General features: G+C 47.5%; 1 protein-coding gene across 1 annotated transcript; it reads left to right on the top strand.

The window, feature by feature from the left end:
• Nucleotides 1-775: 775 nt before the first annotated feature.
• Nucleotides 776-2,194, top strand: LOC138073675 (protein S100-A10). Its single transcript, XM_068965521.1, has one exon. It carries the CDS (start codon nt 837-839, stop codon nt 1,128-1,130), a length of 294 nt encoding a protein of 97 aa, XP_068821622.1. The 5' UTR covers nt 776-836; the 3' UTR covers nt 1,131-2,194.
• The last annotated feature ends 15,235 nt before the right edge of the window (nt 2,195-17,429 follow it).

The raw sequence follows: 17,429 nt of genomic DNA, 5'->3' as shown, positions 1-17,429 counted from the left end.
TCCCCCCACCCCCTACATGCACACGTGATTTCAGATTGCACCTGCCTCTCTTCTGCTTTGTGTGGTGTCTGAAGATGTGATTATGTGCTTCTGGAATCCCTCCCTTCCAGACCTCCAGTACCAGCATCTGGTACAGAACGTGCTGCCATCTTGTGATGGTCGAACGTTCCCCTCCTTCCAGTTTCTCGAGCCTGCTGTTCTTCCCATTGGACGCCCCTGCCTTGGGGAGAGAGAGACACACCCCTGGAAGAGGGTCTGGAGATAGGGGTCTCTTTCCAGATCTGTCCTGTCCTCAGAGGAATCTGACCTATAAGGCGAGGGGTTGCAGGAAGTCTAAGGGTCTGGGATTCTCCACATGCCCACTAGATTGTCCACTCAGAAATATTTACCAAGCACTGACCTCCCCTGTTCTGTGTCTAATCACCATAAGGGGTTAAAGCAAGAAGACCTGAGCCTTCCCCCGGCCCCGAGGGCTCTTTCTCCAGAACTACCCTCAACTTGTGCTTGACTGGGATTCGCTGATAAGACTGCAAAAGTGCTGTCCCGCAATACACACTGCCCAGCATCACCCAATTGGTTCTAGAAGTTCCTGTAGGCAACACAGGCAACCTCGTGTATTTAAAACGAGATTGGTCAGCAGACTTTATTCTCTTGGGCTCCAAAATCACTGCGGATGGTGACTGCAGCCGTGACATTAAAAGATGCTTGCTCCTTGGCAGAAAAGCTATGACAAACCTAGAAAGCGTATTAAAAGGCAGAGCCGACTGCCCGCGCGTCCCCGCCAGCCGAGCGTCCCCGCTGCGCCTCCCGCCAAGGTTTCAACAGACTTCACCAAAATGCCATCTCAAATGGAACACGCCATGGAAACCATGATGTTCACATTTCACAAATTTGCAGGTGATAAAGGTTACTTAACAAAAGAAGACCTCAGAGTACTCATGGAGAAGGAGTTCCCTGGATTTTTGGAAAATCAAAAAGACCCTCTGGCCGTGGACAAAATAATGAAGGACCTGGACCAGTGTCGAGATGGCAAAGTGGGCTTCCAGAGCTTCTTTTCGCTAATCGCTGGGCTCACCATCGCATGCAATGACTATTTTGTAGTACACATGAAGCAGAAGGGGAAGAAGTAGGCAGCATTGAGTAATTACTCCCACCCTGATAAGACTTCTCATAAAGGGTCACTTAAGGAATCTGCCCCACAGCTTCCCCTGTATAAGGATTTCTAAGCAGATGGGACCCATAGAAAATGTACAAATAAAATCCAACTCCATTTTGAGAAGCAGAGAAAGAAAAGTCAATTAAAGCCAGATAAGCTTTTGATTTTTATATTGCTTGCATCATCTTGCTCTCAATAAACAAACTCCTTTTTTAGTTCTGAATTGCAGACAGAATGCTTATTCCTTCTTCAGAAATGCTTTTTCCTACATGTCCTTGAGCATCTGGCATGAGGCAGAGCTCTTTCCACAGAATCTGCAAGGTGAGAAAGCATTCTCCACTCAGGCTTGCAGTCTAACTTCTCAGACTGACCTGCCTTGTAGCTGTGTCTAGCTGAAGGACAAAACCTTCAAGGATTAAAAGAACGCACTTCAGGAATATATTCCAACTTTATAATTTCTGAGCATAGTCCTGCCCAGTTAAATCAGTGCCTTTCCAACCAGCACCCTGTATGCCTGAAATATCTTTAGTCCATTTTTCATAGCAACGTTTCAGCAAACTAGGGTAAAAATAAGTCCCTAAGACAACTAATTAAAATCAGAGACAAGTGTGATAACTCAGGAACAATATCGCATTAACATTTTTTGAGTTGTCATGAGATGCCATGATTGTATTGTGATGTCAAGAATTAATGTGGCCATGATTTATATAATAGGTGTTTTGTTGAAATTGATATGCCAGTGCTTATGTCTTGATAAACAGCAAAGTATTTCTCCTAATCCTTTCTGTGTCTGTTACAAGCTTCAGCAGAGATGCATTCCATAGGTATTATTAAATAGCTATACTTATTAATAATATAATATAATATTCTTTATGGAAAGATGAAGTATGAATTGACACATGAAATTGTACCAATTAAACAGTTCAATTGACATAATTCTGGGAAAAAGTTCAATGTAAGGTCATCCACTGTCACCAGGAAAAGCATGTAAAAGGGAACAGGAGAGTCCAAAACTATCTTTGGTGAAAGGATATCTGTAATAAAATCAAGGTCAAAGGTCAAAAAAAAAAAAAAAAAAAAAAGGCAGAGCCATTACTTTGCCAAGAAAGGTTCATCTAGTCAAAGCTATGGTTCTTCCAGTAGTCATGTATGGATGGGAGAGTTGGACCATAAAGAAGACTGAGCAACGTAGGATTGCTGCTTCTGAACTGTGGTGTTGGAGAAGACTCTTGAGAGTCCCTTGGATGGCAAGGCGATCCAACCAGTCCATCCTAAAGGAGATCAGTTCTGAATATTCATTGGAAGGACTGATGCTGAAGCTGAAGCTCCAATCCTTTGGCCACCTGATGTGAAGAACTGACTCATTGGAAAATACCCTGATGCTGGGAAAGATTGAAGGCAGGAGGAAAGGGAGAAACAGAGAATGAGATGGCTGGATGACATCACCGATTCAATGGACCTGAATCGGAGCAAGCTCTGGGAGATAGTGAAGGACAGGGAAGCCTGGCATGCTGCAGTCCATGGAGTCGCAAGGAGTCGGACACAACTGAGCGACTGAACAACAACAAGGTCTGCAGAGAGGAAGAAACGGCAGTGGTTGCTTACTTAGACTTTGAACAATGAGTCCTTTCACAGTCCTTGAGGTATCCTCCAAATCACCCCCCGCTATCACGAGAAACTGACGCTTTCAGTAAATCTCCAGCAAAAAACGGCAGGGGCTGCAAAACAAGGGATTTGGTTTTCCATTACTCCTGACTGCCAAGTGACACTCGATCAGGGCTGACCTGCAGGGGGTGGTCAGGAGGGGGTCCTGCTGCTCTCTGCTGGGCCCCCCTTCTTCCCCTGGACAACGGTGACATGGAGCCTTGCTGAGGGCGCCTTACTCCACAGGATCACACCGAGAGGTGTCACCACCGGAAGGGGCCCTGTGAAAGAACCACTTGACAAGCACGGGGCGTCCGGAGGCACGCACAGCATTTCAGCTGTGCTTCCGACGTTTCAGCTCCAATGATAACAGGACAAAGGAACACGAGTCAGGAGGAAGCCTTGCTCTTCCAAATGCCGCCGTGTGGGGTAATGCCAGAGAGCTGTCCGCACACCTGCCATTTCCTCTTATTCCACGCAGCTGAGGTCATGTTCTTTATGAAAATAATGAAAAAATATGCAGGAAGGAAGAACGCCTTGAGAGATCCAGAGAAATACAAGAAGCGAAAGGTCTTGTCTTTAACTCGAAAGCAATTAGAAGAAATTAAAACAATTAGAGCAGAAGGCAGGAAATTTAAACACAGAAGATTGATAAAGAAAAATCAATAAAACCAAAATCGGGTTCTTTGAAAAGACCAATAAATTTGACAAGCCTCTAGCCAGGCTAACCAAAAAGAAAGAGAGAGACACACAAATTACTGATAGTAGAAATGAAAGAAGGATCGTCTCTACTGGTCTCCTGCACTTCAGAAGGATGATAAAAGAATATTTGAACAACTCTTCACTCACAAACTTCTTGCCTGTAATAAAGCAGTTCACTTTCTTAGAAGACAAGAGAGATGCCTCTCTTCTTTTATCCAAAGGCAAAGTGAACTTGGTTTGTGGTTTTCATCCTAAGAAAAGAGACAGACAGACAGACCTAATACACTTCACAAAAATTAACTCAAAGTGGATCATAGAGTTATATATGTAAAATGCAAAACTACAAAATTTTTAGAATATTACATAGGGGGAAAATCTAAGCAGTGTTGGCTTTGGTGATGAGTTTTTAGATATAACATCAAAAGCACAATTCATAATAGAAAAACTGATATTAGGCTTTATTAAAATTTTAAAACTTCTACTTTTACAAAGTCATTATTAACAGAATGAAAAGATAACAACAGATTGAAGGGAAAATATTTGCAAAACACACATCTGATGACTTACATCCAAAACAAAATGTACAAAGAATACCTAAAACTTAAAAGTAAGACAATTTTAAAGAAGACAGAAAAATCTAAACCTCTCCTGAAATCAGATGTACAGATGGAAAATCAGCATATAAAAAGGTGCTCATATCCTTTGTCATTAGGGACTTTTAGACTGAAATAGCAAAGAGACGCCACAACACAGCTGTGTGTTGTTCAGTCCCTGAGTCGTGCACAACTCTTCGGGACCCCATGGACTGCACGCCAGGCCTCCCTGTCCCTCACCATCTCCTAGAGTTCATCCAAGTTCATGTCCATTGAATTGGTGATGCCATCCAACCATCTCATCCTTTGCCGCCCTCTTCTCTTTTTGCTTCAATCTTTCCCAGCATCAGAGTCTTTTCTGATGAGTTGCCTGTTCGCACCAGGTGGCCAAAGCATTGAAAGTTCAGCTTCAGTATCAGTCCTTCTACTGAGTATTCAGGGTTCTCCAGTAACACAGTTCAAAAGCATCAATTTTTCAGCGCTCAGCCTTCTTTATGGTCCAACTCTCACATCCATGCGTGACTACTGAAAAGATCATAGAATTTACTATATGGACCTTCATCAGCAAAGTGATGTCTTTGCTTTTTAATATGCTGTCTAGGTTTGTAATAGTCTTCCTTCCAAGAAGCAAGCATCTTCCAATTTCATGGCTGCAGTCAGAGAGAATGGCTGAAATCCAAAAATCTAACAATCCCAAATGCTGACCAGGATACAGAGAAAAAGGAACTTACATTCATTATTGGTGAAAATGCAAAATGGTGCAGCCATTTGGAAGGCACTCCAGAGGTTTCTCACAAAGCTACAGTCTAACCATACGAGGCAGCAAGGATGCTCCTTGGAATCCACACAACTGGAAACTGATGTCCACACAAAACCTAAACACAAATATTTATAGAAACTTTATTTATAATTGCCCCAAACCAGAATCAGCCAAGATGTTCTTCAAAAAGTAAATGGATAAACAAACCGTACATCCATACAAATGGATATTATTCAGCAATAAAAATAAATGGTCTATCAAACCATGAAAAGACAGGGAGGGACTTTAAAGGGTATTCCTAGATCAAAGAAGGCAGTCTGGAAAGCCTACACACTGTATGACTTCAACGACATGACATTCCAGAAAAGGCAAAACCATGTGAGAGTATGGTGGCTGCCAGAAGTTTGGGGGAGGCAGGGAGGGTGAGTAGGTGAAAGGCAGGGGATTTTCAGGGCAGTGCAGCTGTTAGCATGCGACTGCAATGTCAGACACATGGCCTTGTGCAGTTGTGAAAAACTAGAAAACTTCATAACCCAGAGTGAACTGTAATGGATGCTACTTTAAAAACAACTGTTTAGCAACTGGAGGAATCCCAGGGAACAAAAATGCAGACTTTGATAAGAGAACAAAAGCATATTATAAATATATGAAACAACCTCACTGAAGGGGTGGTGAGAAAGGGCTGACTTAAGGTGGGAAATAAATGGAGCCTGTGAGACCACAGCGAAAGGGGCTGCATGGAGAGAAGGGGCCTCTGGCACTGCTGGTGGGAATGCCAATTGGTGCAGCCACTATGGATTCAGCATGGAGGTTCCTGGAAACTAAAAACAGAACTGCCACATCCGTCAGTCCCACTCCTAGACATAATCCTGAGAGAACCACAGCGAAAAAGACTCGTGTGTCCCTAGACGTAATCCTGAGAGAACCACAGCGAAAAAGACTCGTGTGTCCCTAGACATAATCCTGAGAGAACCATGAAGAAAAAGACTCGTGTGTCCCTAGACGTAATCCTGAGAGAACCACAGCGAAAAAGACTCATGTGTCCCTAGACGTAATCCTGAGAGAACCACAGCGAAAAAGACTCGAGTGTCCCTAGACGTAATCCTGAGAGAACCATGAAGAAAAAGACTCGTGTGTCCCTAGACATAATCCTGAGAGAACCACAGCGAAAAAGACTCGTGTGTCCCTAGACATAATCCTGAGAGAACCACAGCGAAAAAGACTCGTGTGTCCCTAGACATAATCCTGAGAGAACCATGAAGAAAAAGACTCGTGTGTCCCTAGACGTAATCCTGAGAGAACCTCGACGCAAAAAGACTCATGTGTCCCAATGTTCACTGCAGCTCTCTTTACAATAGCCAGGATATGGAAGCAACCTAAATCAACAGATGAATGGATAAAGAAGGCGTGGCCCGTATACTCAATGGAATACTACTTGGCCTTAAAAAGGGACAAAACTGGGTTATTTGTAGAGACATGGATGAACCTAGAGAGTGTCATATGGGATGAAGTATGAAAGAGAAATACAGTTGTTGTATATTAACGCATACATGTGGAATCTTAAAAAAAGGTACAGGTGAACCTATTTGGCAGAAATAGAGACACAGACACTTGCTCTTTGGAAGAAAAGCTATGGGAAACCTAGACAGCATATTAAAAAGCAGAGACGCTACTTTGCCAAGAAAGGTTCATACAATCAAAGCTATGGTTTTTCCGGCAGTCATGTATGGGTGTGAGAGTTGGACCATAAAGAAGACTGAGTGACAAAGAATTGATGCTTTTTAGCTGCGGTGTTGGAAAAGACTCTTAAGAGTCCCTTGGACTGCAAGGAAATCAAACCAGTCCATCGTAAAGGAGATCAGTCCTGAATATACATTGGAAGGATTGATGCTGAAGCTGAAGCTCCAATACTGTAGCCACCTGACGTGAAGAGCTGACACATTAGAAAAGACTCTGATGCTGGGAAAGATTGAAGCCAGGAGGAGAAGGGGGCAACAGAGGATGAGATGGTTGGATGGTATCACCGACTCAATGGACTTGAGTTTGAGCAAGCTCTGGGAGACAGTGGAGGACAGGGAAGCCTGGCGTGCTGCAGCCCATGGGGTTGCAAAGAGTCGGACACGACTGGGCGACTGAACAACAACGAGACTCAGACGTAGAGAACAGACATGCAGACACGGAGAGGGAAGAAGAGGGCGGCACCTGGGGGGTCAGGAGTGACATATGCACGACACAATCTGTGAGACAGGGGCTGCCGTGCAGCGCAGGCAGCTCAGCTCGGTGCCCTGTGACCTAGAGAGGTGGAAGGTGGGCTGGGAGGGAGGGAAATTCAAGAGGGAGGGGATATGTACACATATAACTGATTCACTTTGCGGTACAGCAGAAATTAACACAACGCTGTAAAGCAATTATACTCCAGTAAAAAGACAACATGCAAAAAGGAACTGGGTAAAAGTACCATACTCAATAAAATGTACCCCCATGAGGATACGGTTAACATTTTGATGCTCTTTACTCAATCTGCAGGAACTGAATGGTTGAGTAAAGAGATGGTGGGAGCCACTTCTCACTGTTGGAGCTGAAATTTATAGCTCAGCAAGGAGAGCAGAGTAAAATGACCCCTGAGGCACTGGGCACTCTACCGTTAGAGAATCAGTAGAACTCGTGCTAACCTAGTTCACGTACAGATGGCTACACAGAGAAACACGTGTGCACGTGTATATACCTGGGCTAGGACACATACATACCCTTGCTCTGCCCGTTGTTGTTTGCTGTTCAGATGCTATGCTATGTCTGACTGTAACCCCATGGACTGCAGCAGGCCAGGCTTCCCTGTCCTTCACTATCTCCCAGAATTTGCTCACATTCGTGTCCATCGAGTCGGTGATGCTATCTAACCATCTTATCGCCTGCCACCCCCTTCTCCTTTTGCCCTCAATCTTTCCCAGCATCAGAGTCTTTTCCAAATGATTCAGCTCTTCCCATCAGGGGGCCAAAGTATTGGAGCTTCAGCTTCAGCATCAGTCCTTCCAATGACTACTGAGGGTTGCTTTCCTTTAGGATGGACTGGTTTGATTTCCTTGCTGTCCAAGGGACTCTCAAGAGACTTCTCCAACACTACGATTTGAAACCATCAGTTCTTTGGCACTCACCCTGCTTTCTGGCCCAACTCTCACATCCATACATGACTATTGGAAAAACCATAGCTTTGACTGTACGGACATTTGTCGGCAAAGTGATGCCTGTGCTTCGGGCTAAAAGACAAGATCCCCTCATGCAGAAAACACAGGCAGCAGCCAGATCTTGGTTTCTCATACCATTCCTCAATGAAAGGGGCCAGACTCCTTAGAAAAGCGGCTGATCCTAGGACTTGGGCAGGAGATATACAAGATAAGCCTGGAGAAGAAAGTGAGAAAGAGAAAGATAGGAAAAAGAAGGCAAACAAGAAAGAAAGAGAGAAGGGAGTCTAAGGGAATAAGAACTTAGGTTCACCCAGATACCTACACACCAATATTCACAGCAACGCATCATGCCTCATTGCCCAAACTTGGGTGCAACCAAGATGTCCCTCAGTAGGTGGATGGAAAAGTAAGCTGAGGTCCATCCAGACAGTGGAATATTACTCAGCACTGAAAAGAAATGAGGCTTCCAACTGCGAAAAGACATAAAGAAAATTTAAATGCACACTACTCAGTGAAAGCAGCCAGTCTGAAAAAAGGATCACTTTTGTATATGCTGTATGGTTTCAACTGTATGACATCCTGGAAATGGACAAACTACGGAGATAGTAAAAAGATGAGGGGTCGCCAGAGGCTGGGGGAGGGAAGGATGACAAGAAAGAGCACAGAGGATCTTAGGGCAGCGAAACCATCCTGTACGGTACTGCAATGCTCGACGCACGTCATTACACGCTTGTCCTAACCCATGGAAAGTGCAACACAGACAGTGGCCAGGAAGGCACGCCACAGACCCAGGGTGACGGGGACGTGTGAGTGCAGGTGCGCCAGCTGTAGCAGAGGTGCCCTCTGGAGGGACACGCTGACAACGGGGGAGGGCCTGCCTGTGCATGAGGAGGAAGCACGGGGCGTGTGAGATCCCCGTGTCTTCCCCTCACCACTGCTGTGACCTGGAAACTGGTCCAAAAATCCAAAGCTTTAAACCTGAGCTAACAACACAAAATATTTTACGTGAATAAACTAAAAGTTAAACCTTGAAAAGGAAGGAAGGGAGGAGACCAGGCACTTCTCCCAAGGCTGCTGCAGGTTTAAACGACTCAGTGGAGACTGAGGGGGGCGTGGTGTCGGGCGCTTTAAGCACATGCACTCTGGTGGCTGATCCTTGGATGGAGATGCTGGGGGAGGTAGCGAGTCCTTGTTTAAGCTGAGCTGAGTTCAGACCCTCCCATGCAGCCCTGACAGATGGCTGGGGACCTAGAGCCTCGTCGGGGGGGGGGGGGTCACAGCAAATGTGACCCAGTAACTAAGCCTCAGAGCAAACGAGGGGCGAGTCCCTCGGTGTCCCGGGCTCACCCTGTAACTGAAGCCCTCATCACACTGAATTTCAGGGCTCATCTGTCCGTCCAGAGTTTCTCTTCCTCAGCTATTGTCATCTGAAGTCAGGTCTTTCCAGGTTGTGGGGCTGATTGTGCGTGGAAGGACGTTTAGGAGCATCCCAGGCCTCCACCCATTGGAGGCCAGCACCCTCCAGGTCGGGACAGCCAGATGTCAGCCAGTGTCCCCTGGAGGCAGAAGAGCCCCCAGCCGAGAACCTCCATCCGCTGAGAGGGACTGTTCATCTTTGACTCTATGTCTCTAGGGCCCAGCACACAGGAGGTGCTTGCTTAGGACCCAGCACACAGGAGGTGCTTACTAAAGGGAAACCTCCAGCCTGCCTGCGTCAGGCGCCGTGTGCATTATTGCACACTCATTAGGCCGCTGGCCCTGCACAACCGCCTGTGGGGAGGGCTCTGAGGAAATGAAGACGCAGCAGGTGGGGCCACATGCCCGGGACGTCCCGGCCAGTTGGCAGCGGTATCCACACTAAACCTCGTGCTCGCCTGGCTTAGCTGAGCCCGGTGCCACTTCCTGCGGCATGGGGGTAAACCCTACTTTTAAAGGCATGGCGCTAAACCATGCTTCCTGGGGAAGGTCAGGCAGCTCTTGTTTTACCGGGAGCTTCAAGATGGCTGGCTTTTCTGGGGAAGGATAGAAAGACTGACTTGAACGTTAGGAAAGCTTGGGGAAAATGAACTCTGATGACCATATGAAAATAGGACCCCAAAGAAAGCCACTGCCAGGAAAAAAGCCCAGATGGAACAGGACTCGGGTTCTGGGATGATGGAGACATGAATTGCAGTACATTTCAAAAAAAAAGAGTTTGCTCTTCTCCTTTCATCGAAGTACGGATGATCAGAGGATGAATCGTGTTTGGAGAAGAACCAAAATGACGGAATTAGGCTTTCCTGCAGCATTGCGGACTGGATCTGGGGAAGCTTGCATCCGCACGCCACTTGAACTCTCTCCCCAGCTCTCAGGGAGACGCGTGTCAGTTCTGCGCATTCCCTGGGAGAGGCTCCCTTCTGCAGAAGTGCTCTGTGCCTGAGAGGCTACACTCAGGCCCCGTTCTCCCAGGAGCTGTGCTGGGCTCATGGATCATGGCTTCTCAGGCTCCATGGTGGTAAAGAGCCCTCCTGCCAATGCAGGAGACGTAAGAGACGCGGCTCTGATCCCTGGGTCGGGAAGATCCCCTGGAGAAGAGAGTGGCAACCCACTCCAGGATTCTTGCCTGGAGAATCCCATGGACTGAGGAGCCAGGTGGGCTACAGTCCACAGGACGGCAAAGAGTTGGACACGACCGAAGTGACTTAGCACGCATGGATTATAATACTAGTAACTGTCTGTGGTGAGATTCGTCCTTTGCCTGAGAGACTGAGAATGAAGGCAGCCCCAGTTACAAGCAGGCACCGTTTTCTCCTAAATGAGGGCAGGAGGTGTGATGCTAAGCAACCTCTTGGTTCTGGTGCGTTCCCCAGCTGACAGAGCCATGAACTCACCTGCCCGATGCTAAGATGCCAGTGACTTCAGAAGGTCTCCTGGGTGCCCTCCCGGGATGGATTTCATTCTTCTCCACACTCAGTGTTCCAGAAATACCTGCACTCATGAGCAAATCCTAACAAGATCTCCAGCTAGACCTTCGGTGATGGAATTTGCCTGAAGAGGGAGAAGAAAAATGAATGAGCTGTTCTCCTAACTGGGTCTCCCCCAGCCCAGGATTGGCATGAGGGCCTCAGGCCCACTGGTTCCTGGGACCTGACGGCTCTCCAGCTGGAAGGGGGCCCTTGTTGTCCACATGCTCCCAGGATGCACCTGTGCTGAGCTCTGTGTGGCTCCAGTGTGCCCCCTGCAGACCCGGAAGGCCTGGGCCCTCCCTGGTCTCGAGTCTGTTGAGGAAGCGGAGGTGAGAAGGGCAGATGTGCACCAAGGTGGAGAGAAGGTCAGGCTGGAAAACATCCAGAAACGAGGCAAAACGTGTCAGGGGCCAGAGACCCACAGAGCCAGGCAGGCGCCCCAGGCGCATCTGTCCCAGCCGTGGCATCGTGGCGGCCCCTGAAGCTGCAGCCTCCAGGGGTCTCACTTGAGATTCCAAGGATAGGCCATCCTTCCTGAACTGAATCTCAGCTGTATCCATAAGCCACAAAGAAGAGCGCTAGGACGTGGTGAAAGCTGAGTCGTGGGATTGTGTGTGTGTGTTAATTTCTCAGATGTGTCTGACTCTTTGCAACCCCTCTGTCCATGGGATTCTCCAGGCAAGAAGACTGGAGTGGGTAGCCATTCCCTTCTCAGGGGATCTCCCAGACCCAGGATGGAGCCCGGGTCTCCTGCACTGCAGCCAGACGCTTTCCCATCTCAGCCACCAGGGAACAAGGATCGTCACACTCACGACAGCATGGGCTGTCTCTCCTGCGAGTTTATGCTCCACAAGGTTCTGCATTGCTGTGTCCTCTTTGCCGAGTGTCACACAGATGCCGAGGTGCTCAGTGAATGCTGGCGAAGAGATGGAAGAGCAAGGCACACAGCCTCCTGCCTCTGAGCCCCTAGCATCATCCAGGCACCCCTACCCACCTTGCTCAGCGGCAGATCAAGGTTCTACCACCGACAAGGGCTGTAACCAACATGGTGAGCGCACAGGGGCTCTGCTCAAAGCACCAGCAACAAAGTCAGTGTTGGTCCCGTCACTGATCACCATGTGGCTTCAGGCACATCCCTCCCTGCTCAGGGCCCTGTTTGCACAAAGATGGGGCTGCATCAGGCCAGTGGCTTTGGTCTGTGTGCCCCAAAAGCTCTAGGTGTTTCCCTGCTGTCCCAGTGAAAAGGAGGAAGAGGAATGAGCTGCTTCTTCCCCCTTCCTGAGAACAAAGACGATGAAGAGCACAGTGAGCAGGCCTGAACTTTCCCAGCGTTTTCACTTTACCAGCTCCTGTCTCTGCATGTCTGGACCTAAGTTTGCTTTTCTGCCCCCTAACGCCGCAGGAGCTGTGTCTCACTCCGCCGTCCTTTGCTTACCCTCACAACACTTCCTTCACCCTGTTACACACCAGAAGGAAGGCCACAGAGCCACCGACCTGCCGGACTCCATTACTGGGTTACTGACACCAGCCTGTGGCTGTTTTTGACAAGACCATAGCACCTTTGTTCCTCGTCACTGGCCCTGACTGTCAGCCCTCGTCATATATAAACCCCTAGCCTCCTCGGAGGAGGGGCGCAGTTCTTGAGGCAGGACCTTACTGCTCTGTTCCCCTCTCCATCAGCTGAGATTTAAAGCCACCTTTCTGTTACCTCCAAATTGTGTCTCTGTGTGTTTTATTCGGTGGGCAGAGAAAGCCAAGATTTTGGCCAGCAACATCACCAAGAACTTGAGGTCACCTGAGTCATTCCACTGTGCCTTCCTGTGTGCACAGCTTCTGAGAAAGATGCTGCTAGAATGAGAAGAAGCTTCATCCCCAGCCCCTCCTCCACTCTAACTATGGTGCACACACGTGTGTATCATAGACTCGCTGGGAGGAGACGAGAGTCCTCGTAGGACAGTCACCGCATTGTCTCCCGCAGGACATCAGGAATTCCACACGGGACAGCTCTGCCTTCCAGGGAGGCCCGTGTATCCCCGGGCAGTGGAGCCCTCCTGGGAGAATGAGTCTCCCCAGAACACAGACGTCCCCACCACCTACGGCTGAAGCAGTACCTACCGGCTCTGTCTCTCACACACTAAAGTTTCCATCATAAACGCGCATCACCATTGTTTTTGCATCGAGATACATAGCCTCGGTAGTAGATTATTTTTGAAAGCTTAGTGCATGCTAAATTACTTCAGTCATGTTTGGCTCTTTGTGACCCCATGGACTGTGTAGCCTTCCAGGGTACCCTGTCCATGGGATTCTCCAGACAAGAACACTGGAGTGGGTTGCCATTTCCTTCTCTAAGATTAGTACTAAATATTAACTGCATTTTCTCATTTTAATTTTTTCCCACTCTACCAAGAAAAATTAATATTCATTCTATGTAATCTGGACCCACTTCTGTGATTAGCCCGCATATCAGTACAAATGGCTTTGTTTCTCCTGCTGAGTCTTCAGAACTAAGATCCAGAAAAAGAGGGTGAGTTAAGACTTATTTTATGAAGCGTTTTGAAAAAAAAGATAACTAATTTTAAGCTGAATCTGAAAGTAGGGATGAGAGAAGGTGAGCAAAATTTGAAAGTAGGGATGAGAGAAGGTGAAGGATATTTTCTTCCAGAAGCAATTTATGAAGAGTTTTAATCCATATTTTTTCCCCAAATGTTTTAGAAAGAGGGAAAATCTCAGCCTGAACTTCAGGATACCGTGAGGGAGTCTCACTTCCAGCTATGATATCATCACAAGAAGGAGACTTTCCCTTCAGGTAAAAGCTAAACAAATACAGAAAAACAAAAACACCTTATTTTGGACACTGGACTCAGGACTGTCATCTGTGAAAGGAGGGGACTAAATATGAGCAGCGAGCCTTATCGCCTCTCTGAATAGACGGCTGAAGGCACTTTCTGGTCTGTGGTACAGGGACAGAGGGGCAGTCTTGCTGCAGTGGTGAGAAAGAGATCCGAGCTCCAGAAGTCCGAGCAAGCAGAGTCTGCTGGGCAGAGAACCAGAGAGAAAAAAAGATGCACAGAGAAAGAGCTGCAAACCTCAAAGGTGTCCACTTAGGCCTCTTGCATTAAGCTTCTTATGTGCAGAATAAAACCCCATGAGGCAGGCAAACATATTCTGGAGGCAGAAAACTCAGAGGATTAGGAATGTTTGAGTTCTGATCCACCAAAGTGGATAGAACTTGTTGAACATCTTGGGGGTGAAGGCTAATTGAGATCCTCCCCAACAAAGGTTATATGGATTAAATGGACCCACAAGCAGCTCCAATGCCTGACGAAAGAACCTTCATTCTTTAAAGGGAGAGTGCCCAGCAGTGTGTCATCACAAAGCCCAGTAACTGACCTCCACTTCCTCAGGCGTGCGGATTCCTTCATCAGAGAGCTGCAGTTGCCCTCCCGCACATCTCACACCCGCTTTGTTAGGTTTATACCAAGCATTTCACGGGGTGCGGGCAGTGCCAATACAAATGCTACTGTATTTTTAATTTCAAATTCCCCTCGTTCACTGCTGGTCTATAGGAAAGCGGTTGACTTCTGCTTATTAACGGGCATTCTGCAGTGTTACTAAGGTCACTGAATTCTAACGGTTTGTGCTAAATTCTTATGAATTTTCTATATTGACAATCATATCATCTGTTAACAAAGACAATTTCATTTTTTTCATTTCCTCGTGAGTGTGTGTGTTACTGCATTAGTTTAGACTTGAAGTACAATTTTGAAAGGAAGTGGTAAGAGGGAACACTGGCCCTGTTTCCAGTTTTAGTGGTAAAATTACTGTGAAGTGTTCTGTTAGCTTTTTTAGGCATTCTTTACCAAGCTGAGCAACTCCCCTCTTGGCCTGGTTACTGGGAGTTTTCAGCATGGATGCGTGTTGTTGTTGCTTTAGTCACTAAATCGTGTCTGACTCTCTGCAACTCCAAGTCTGTAAGCCACCAGGCTCTGCAGGCCACGGGATCTCCCAGACGAGAATACTGGATGGGTTGCCGTGCCCTCCTCCGGGGGACCCTCCCGACCCAGGTATCGAACCCTCGTCTTCCACATCGGCAGGCAGGCCCTTTACCACTGAGGCACCTGGTGTTAGATTTTGTTAAGTGCTTTCTCTGTATCTCCGGATGCTCCCAAGCATGTGGTTTTTCTTTTTTAGGCTCTTGAAGTGATGAGCTACATTAAAGAAATTCTGGGTATCTGTCATCCAATTTTATAATCATATTTGCACCTTTTCAGCTCATCTCTAACTCTTTATGATCAGTATCTACCTGTCATTCTGTATCAGGCCCTTCCATTTGGGATTTTTAATAGTCCTGGAGTAGGTTTGGGGTCACTCAGGAATGAGATTTGGAATGTCCGGTCGGTGCCTTCGCCTTCCTGCACCTTTTAAACCGTTGCTTTCATGTGCAACGCTGGCGATGCTCAGCCCTGAGCAGTTGCAGTACTGGAGAGGGGTTTACCCGGCTCCAACAGACTGGGAAGGGGAGAGAGTACCATCAGAGCGTCTGAACGCGCTCCAGAATCTGGGGCGCTCTGTAGGTGTTCTGTCGGATGCCTGGTCCAGACGCAGGGGGCGCAATCCTGCACCCACTCCTGGCCCGTGCCCCCTCATGCTTAGCCTCATGCCTGCAGGATGAGCCCCCTGCCCTCTGCAGGCGGGGAGACACCACCTGCCAGCTCTCTTCTTTTTGTGAGACACAGCGTTGCTGGTCGGAGCTGCTCTCTCCTTCCAGTTGAATCAGGGAGGAGGGGACGATGGGGTGATGAGTCACCTACGCCTTACTACACCTGCCCTACACTTCAGCTCTCCCTGCGTGGAGCTACCACCGGTGGGACGGGGCAGTGGGGCTGTATTAGTAACACATCCCCCTTCTGCACTGGAATGGGACCCCCCACTGCAGAGGGCGGGAGTGCCCCCCGCACCTCAGGCAGAGCCTCTCGACCCTTCCCTGCCCTGTGATGCTTTATTAGCAGCCATTTCTGGAGACCTGGTTTTCTCCTACTTCATTTTCTAGTCCTGTTTATGGGCTGGAGGTGAGAGGCACACACTCTTTGGTAACTCGGAGGCATTCATGTTTGCTTTCTACTTAGAAACATTTGCAAGAACGCCACAGAGGCTGGCTGCAACGGAATTTGCAGAGATTTAGTCTCATCCCTGGAGGACGGCATGGCAACCTGCTCCAGTATTCTGGCCTGGAGAATCCCATGGACAGAGGAGCCTGGTGGGCTAGAGTCTATGGGATAGGACCGAGTCGGACGTGACTGGCCACTTCACTATTCACTATTTCACTGTTCACTTTCACTTCACTGTTCTCGTCCAGCTGCCCCTCAAGCTGGATGGCCTCGTGGGCTCACCCCGCTCACACTGTGAGGAGGAGATCAAGGCCCAGTCAGCACGGAATCTTGCTCAACACTCCCTAAATTTTCAAACCAAGACTCGGATCACCCCTTCCTGCTTTTTTCCCTTTACACCACCACCTGCTCCAAATAACATGATTTATTTCTACCATGCACACTTGGTGTGGCATCTAAGTGAAAATTTCCTTCCTGAAGGAAGGAAAACATTGGGAAATATACAGCAAGCTGGCATTTCCGCACATAAGGCAGGATGCAGGCCAGGCTCACCCGGATGCAGGAGGGTGCCGCGAGCCGCCTCCCCAGTGTAGCGGCTGTCTGCCCACCGTGGGCCTCCAGCCAAAGGCCACCGCCTCTGCTTTTCCTGATACACACACGACGTCCATGGGCTGAGGCGGCAGCCCAGACAAACACCAAGCACAAGATGCCTAGTTTCTACGCGCGTAAAGGAAGCGGAACTGCTCAGTTTGAAAGCTCAATCTACCTGACACGTTAGGTTTTTGATACTTTTAGTTCTTCTCTAGTTTTCCTAAATGTTTAGTGTGATTAAGTCAAACTCACAGTTCAGCAATTTAAAATTGGCGCTGTGAAAATGCGAGCCATGGTTTTTCCACTTTTCCAGAACTGGAGAGTTTCAAAGCCTCAGATAATAAGCTATATACCGTGAAAGATAAAATGTAGAAAGGTGTACAAATCAATTTGTAAATTAGATAGCGCTTAGGAGTAGTCATTTTCAGAAAATTTTGAGGCTAGTAGAAAGAATTTGTGTGCATGTGTTGGCAGTATGGATATGGGAAGAATTTCAAAGTAAAAGTATGTGTAACACTTAGAAGTCAAGAATTTCTTCATTGGCCTAAGAACATTAAAAGTTATACAAATGAGCTTGTTTTTAAATGATCATATCTGATATGTTTAAAAGATAGAAACTCCTTCCCCCAAATAATTTTGACCAATTTTTAAAAATAGTTTTGGGACAAAACCAAGTTTTTAGCACCTCCTCCCAAAAATATTCTTGACCTACACAAGTCTGGCTGTATTCAGCCCCAAGCAAAGCTAT

The sequence above is a fragment of the Capricornis sumatraensis genome, chromosome 2, assembly GCF_032405125.1.
Source record: "Capricornis sumatraensis isolate serow.1 chromosome 2, serow.2, whole genome shotgun sequence".
Lineage (NCBI taxonomy): Eukaryota > Metazoa > Chordata > Mammalia > Artiodactyla > Bovidae > Capricornis > Capricornis sumatraensis.
Note: the sequence above shows the minus strand (reverse complement) of the source record. Positions and strands in the feature narration are given on the sequence as shown.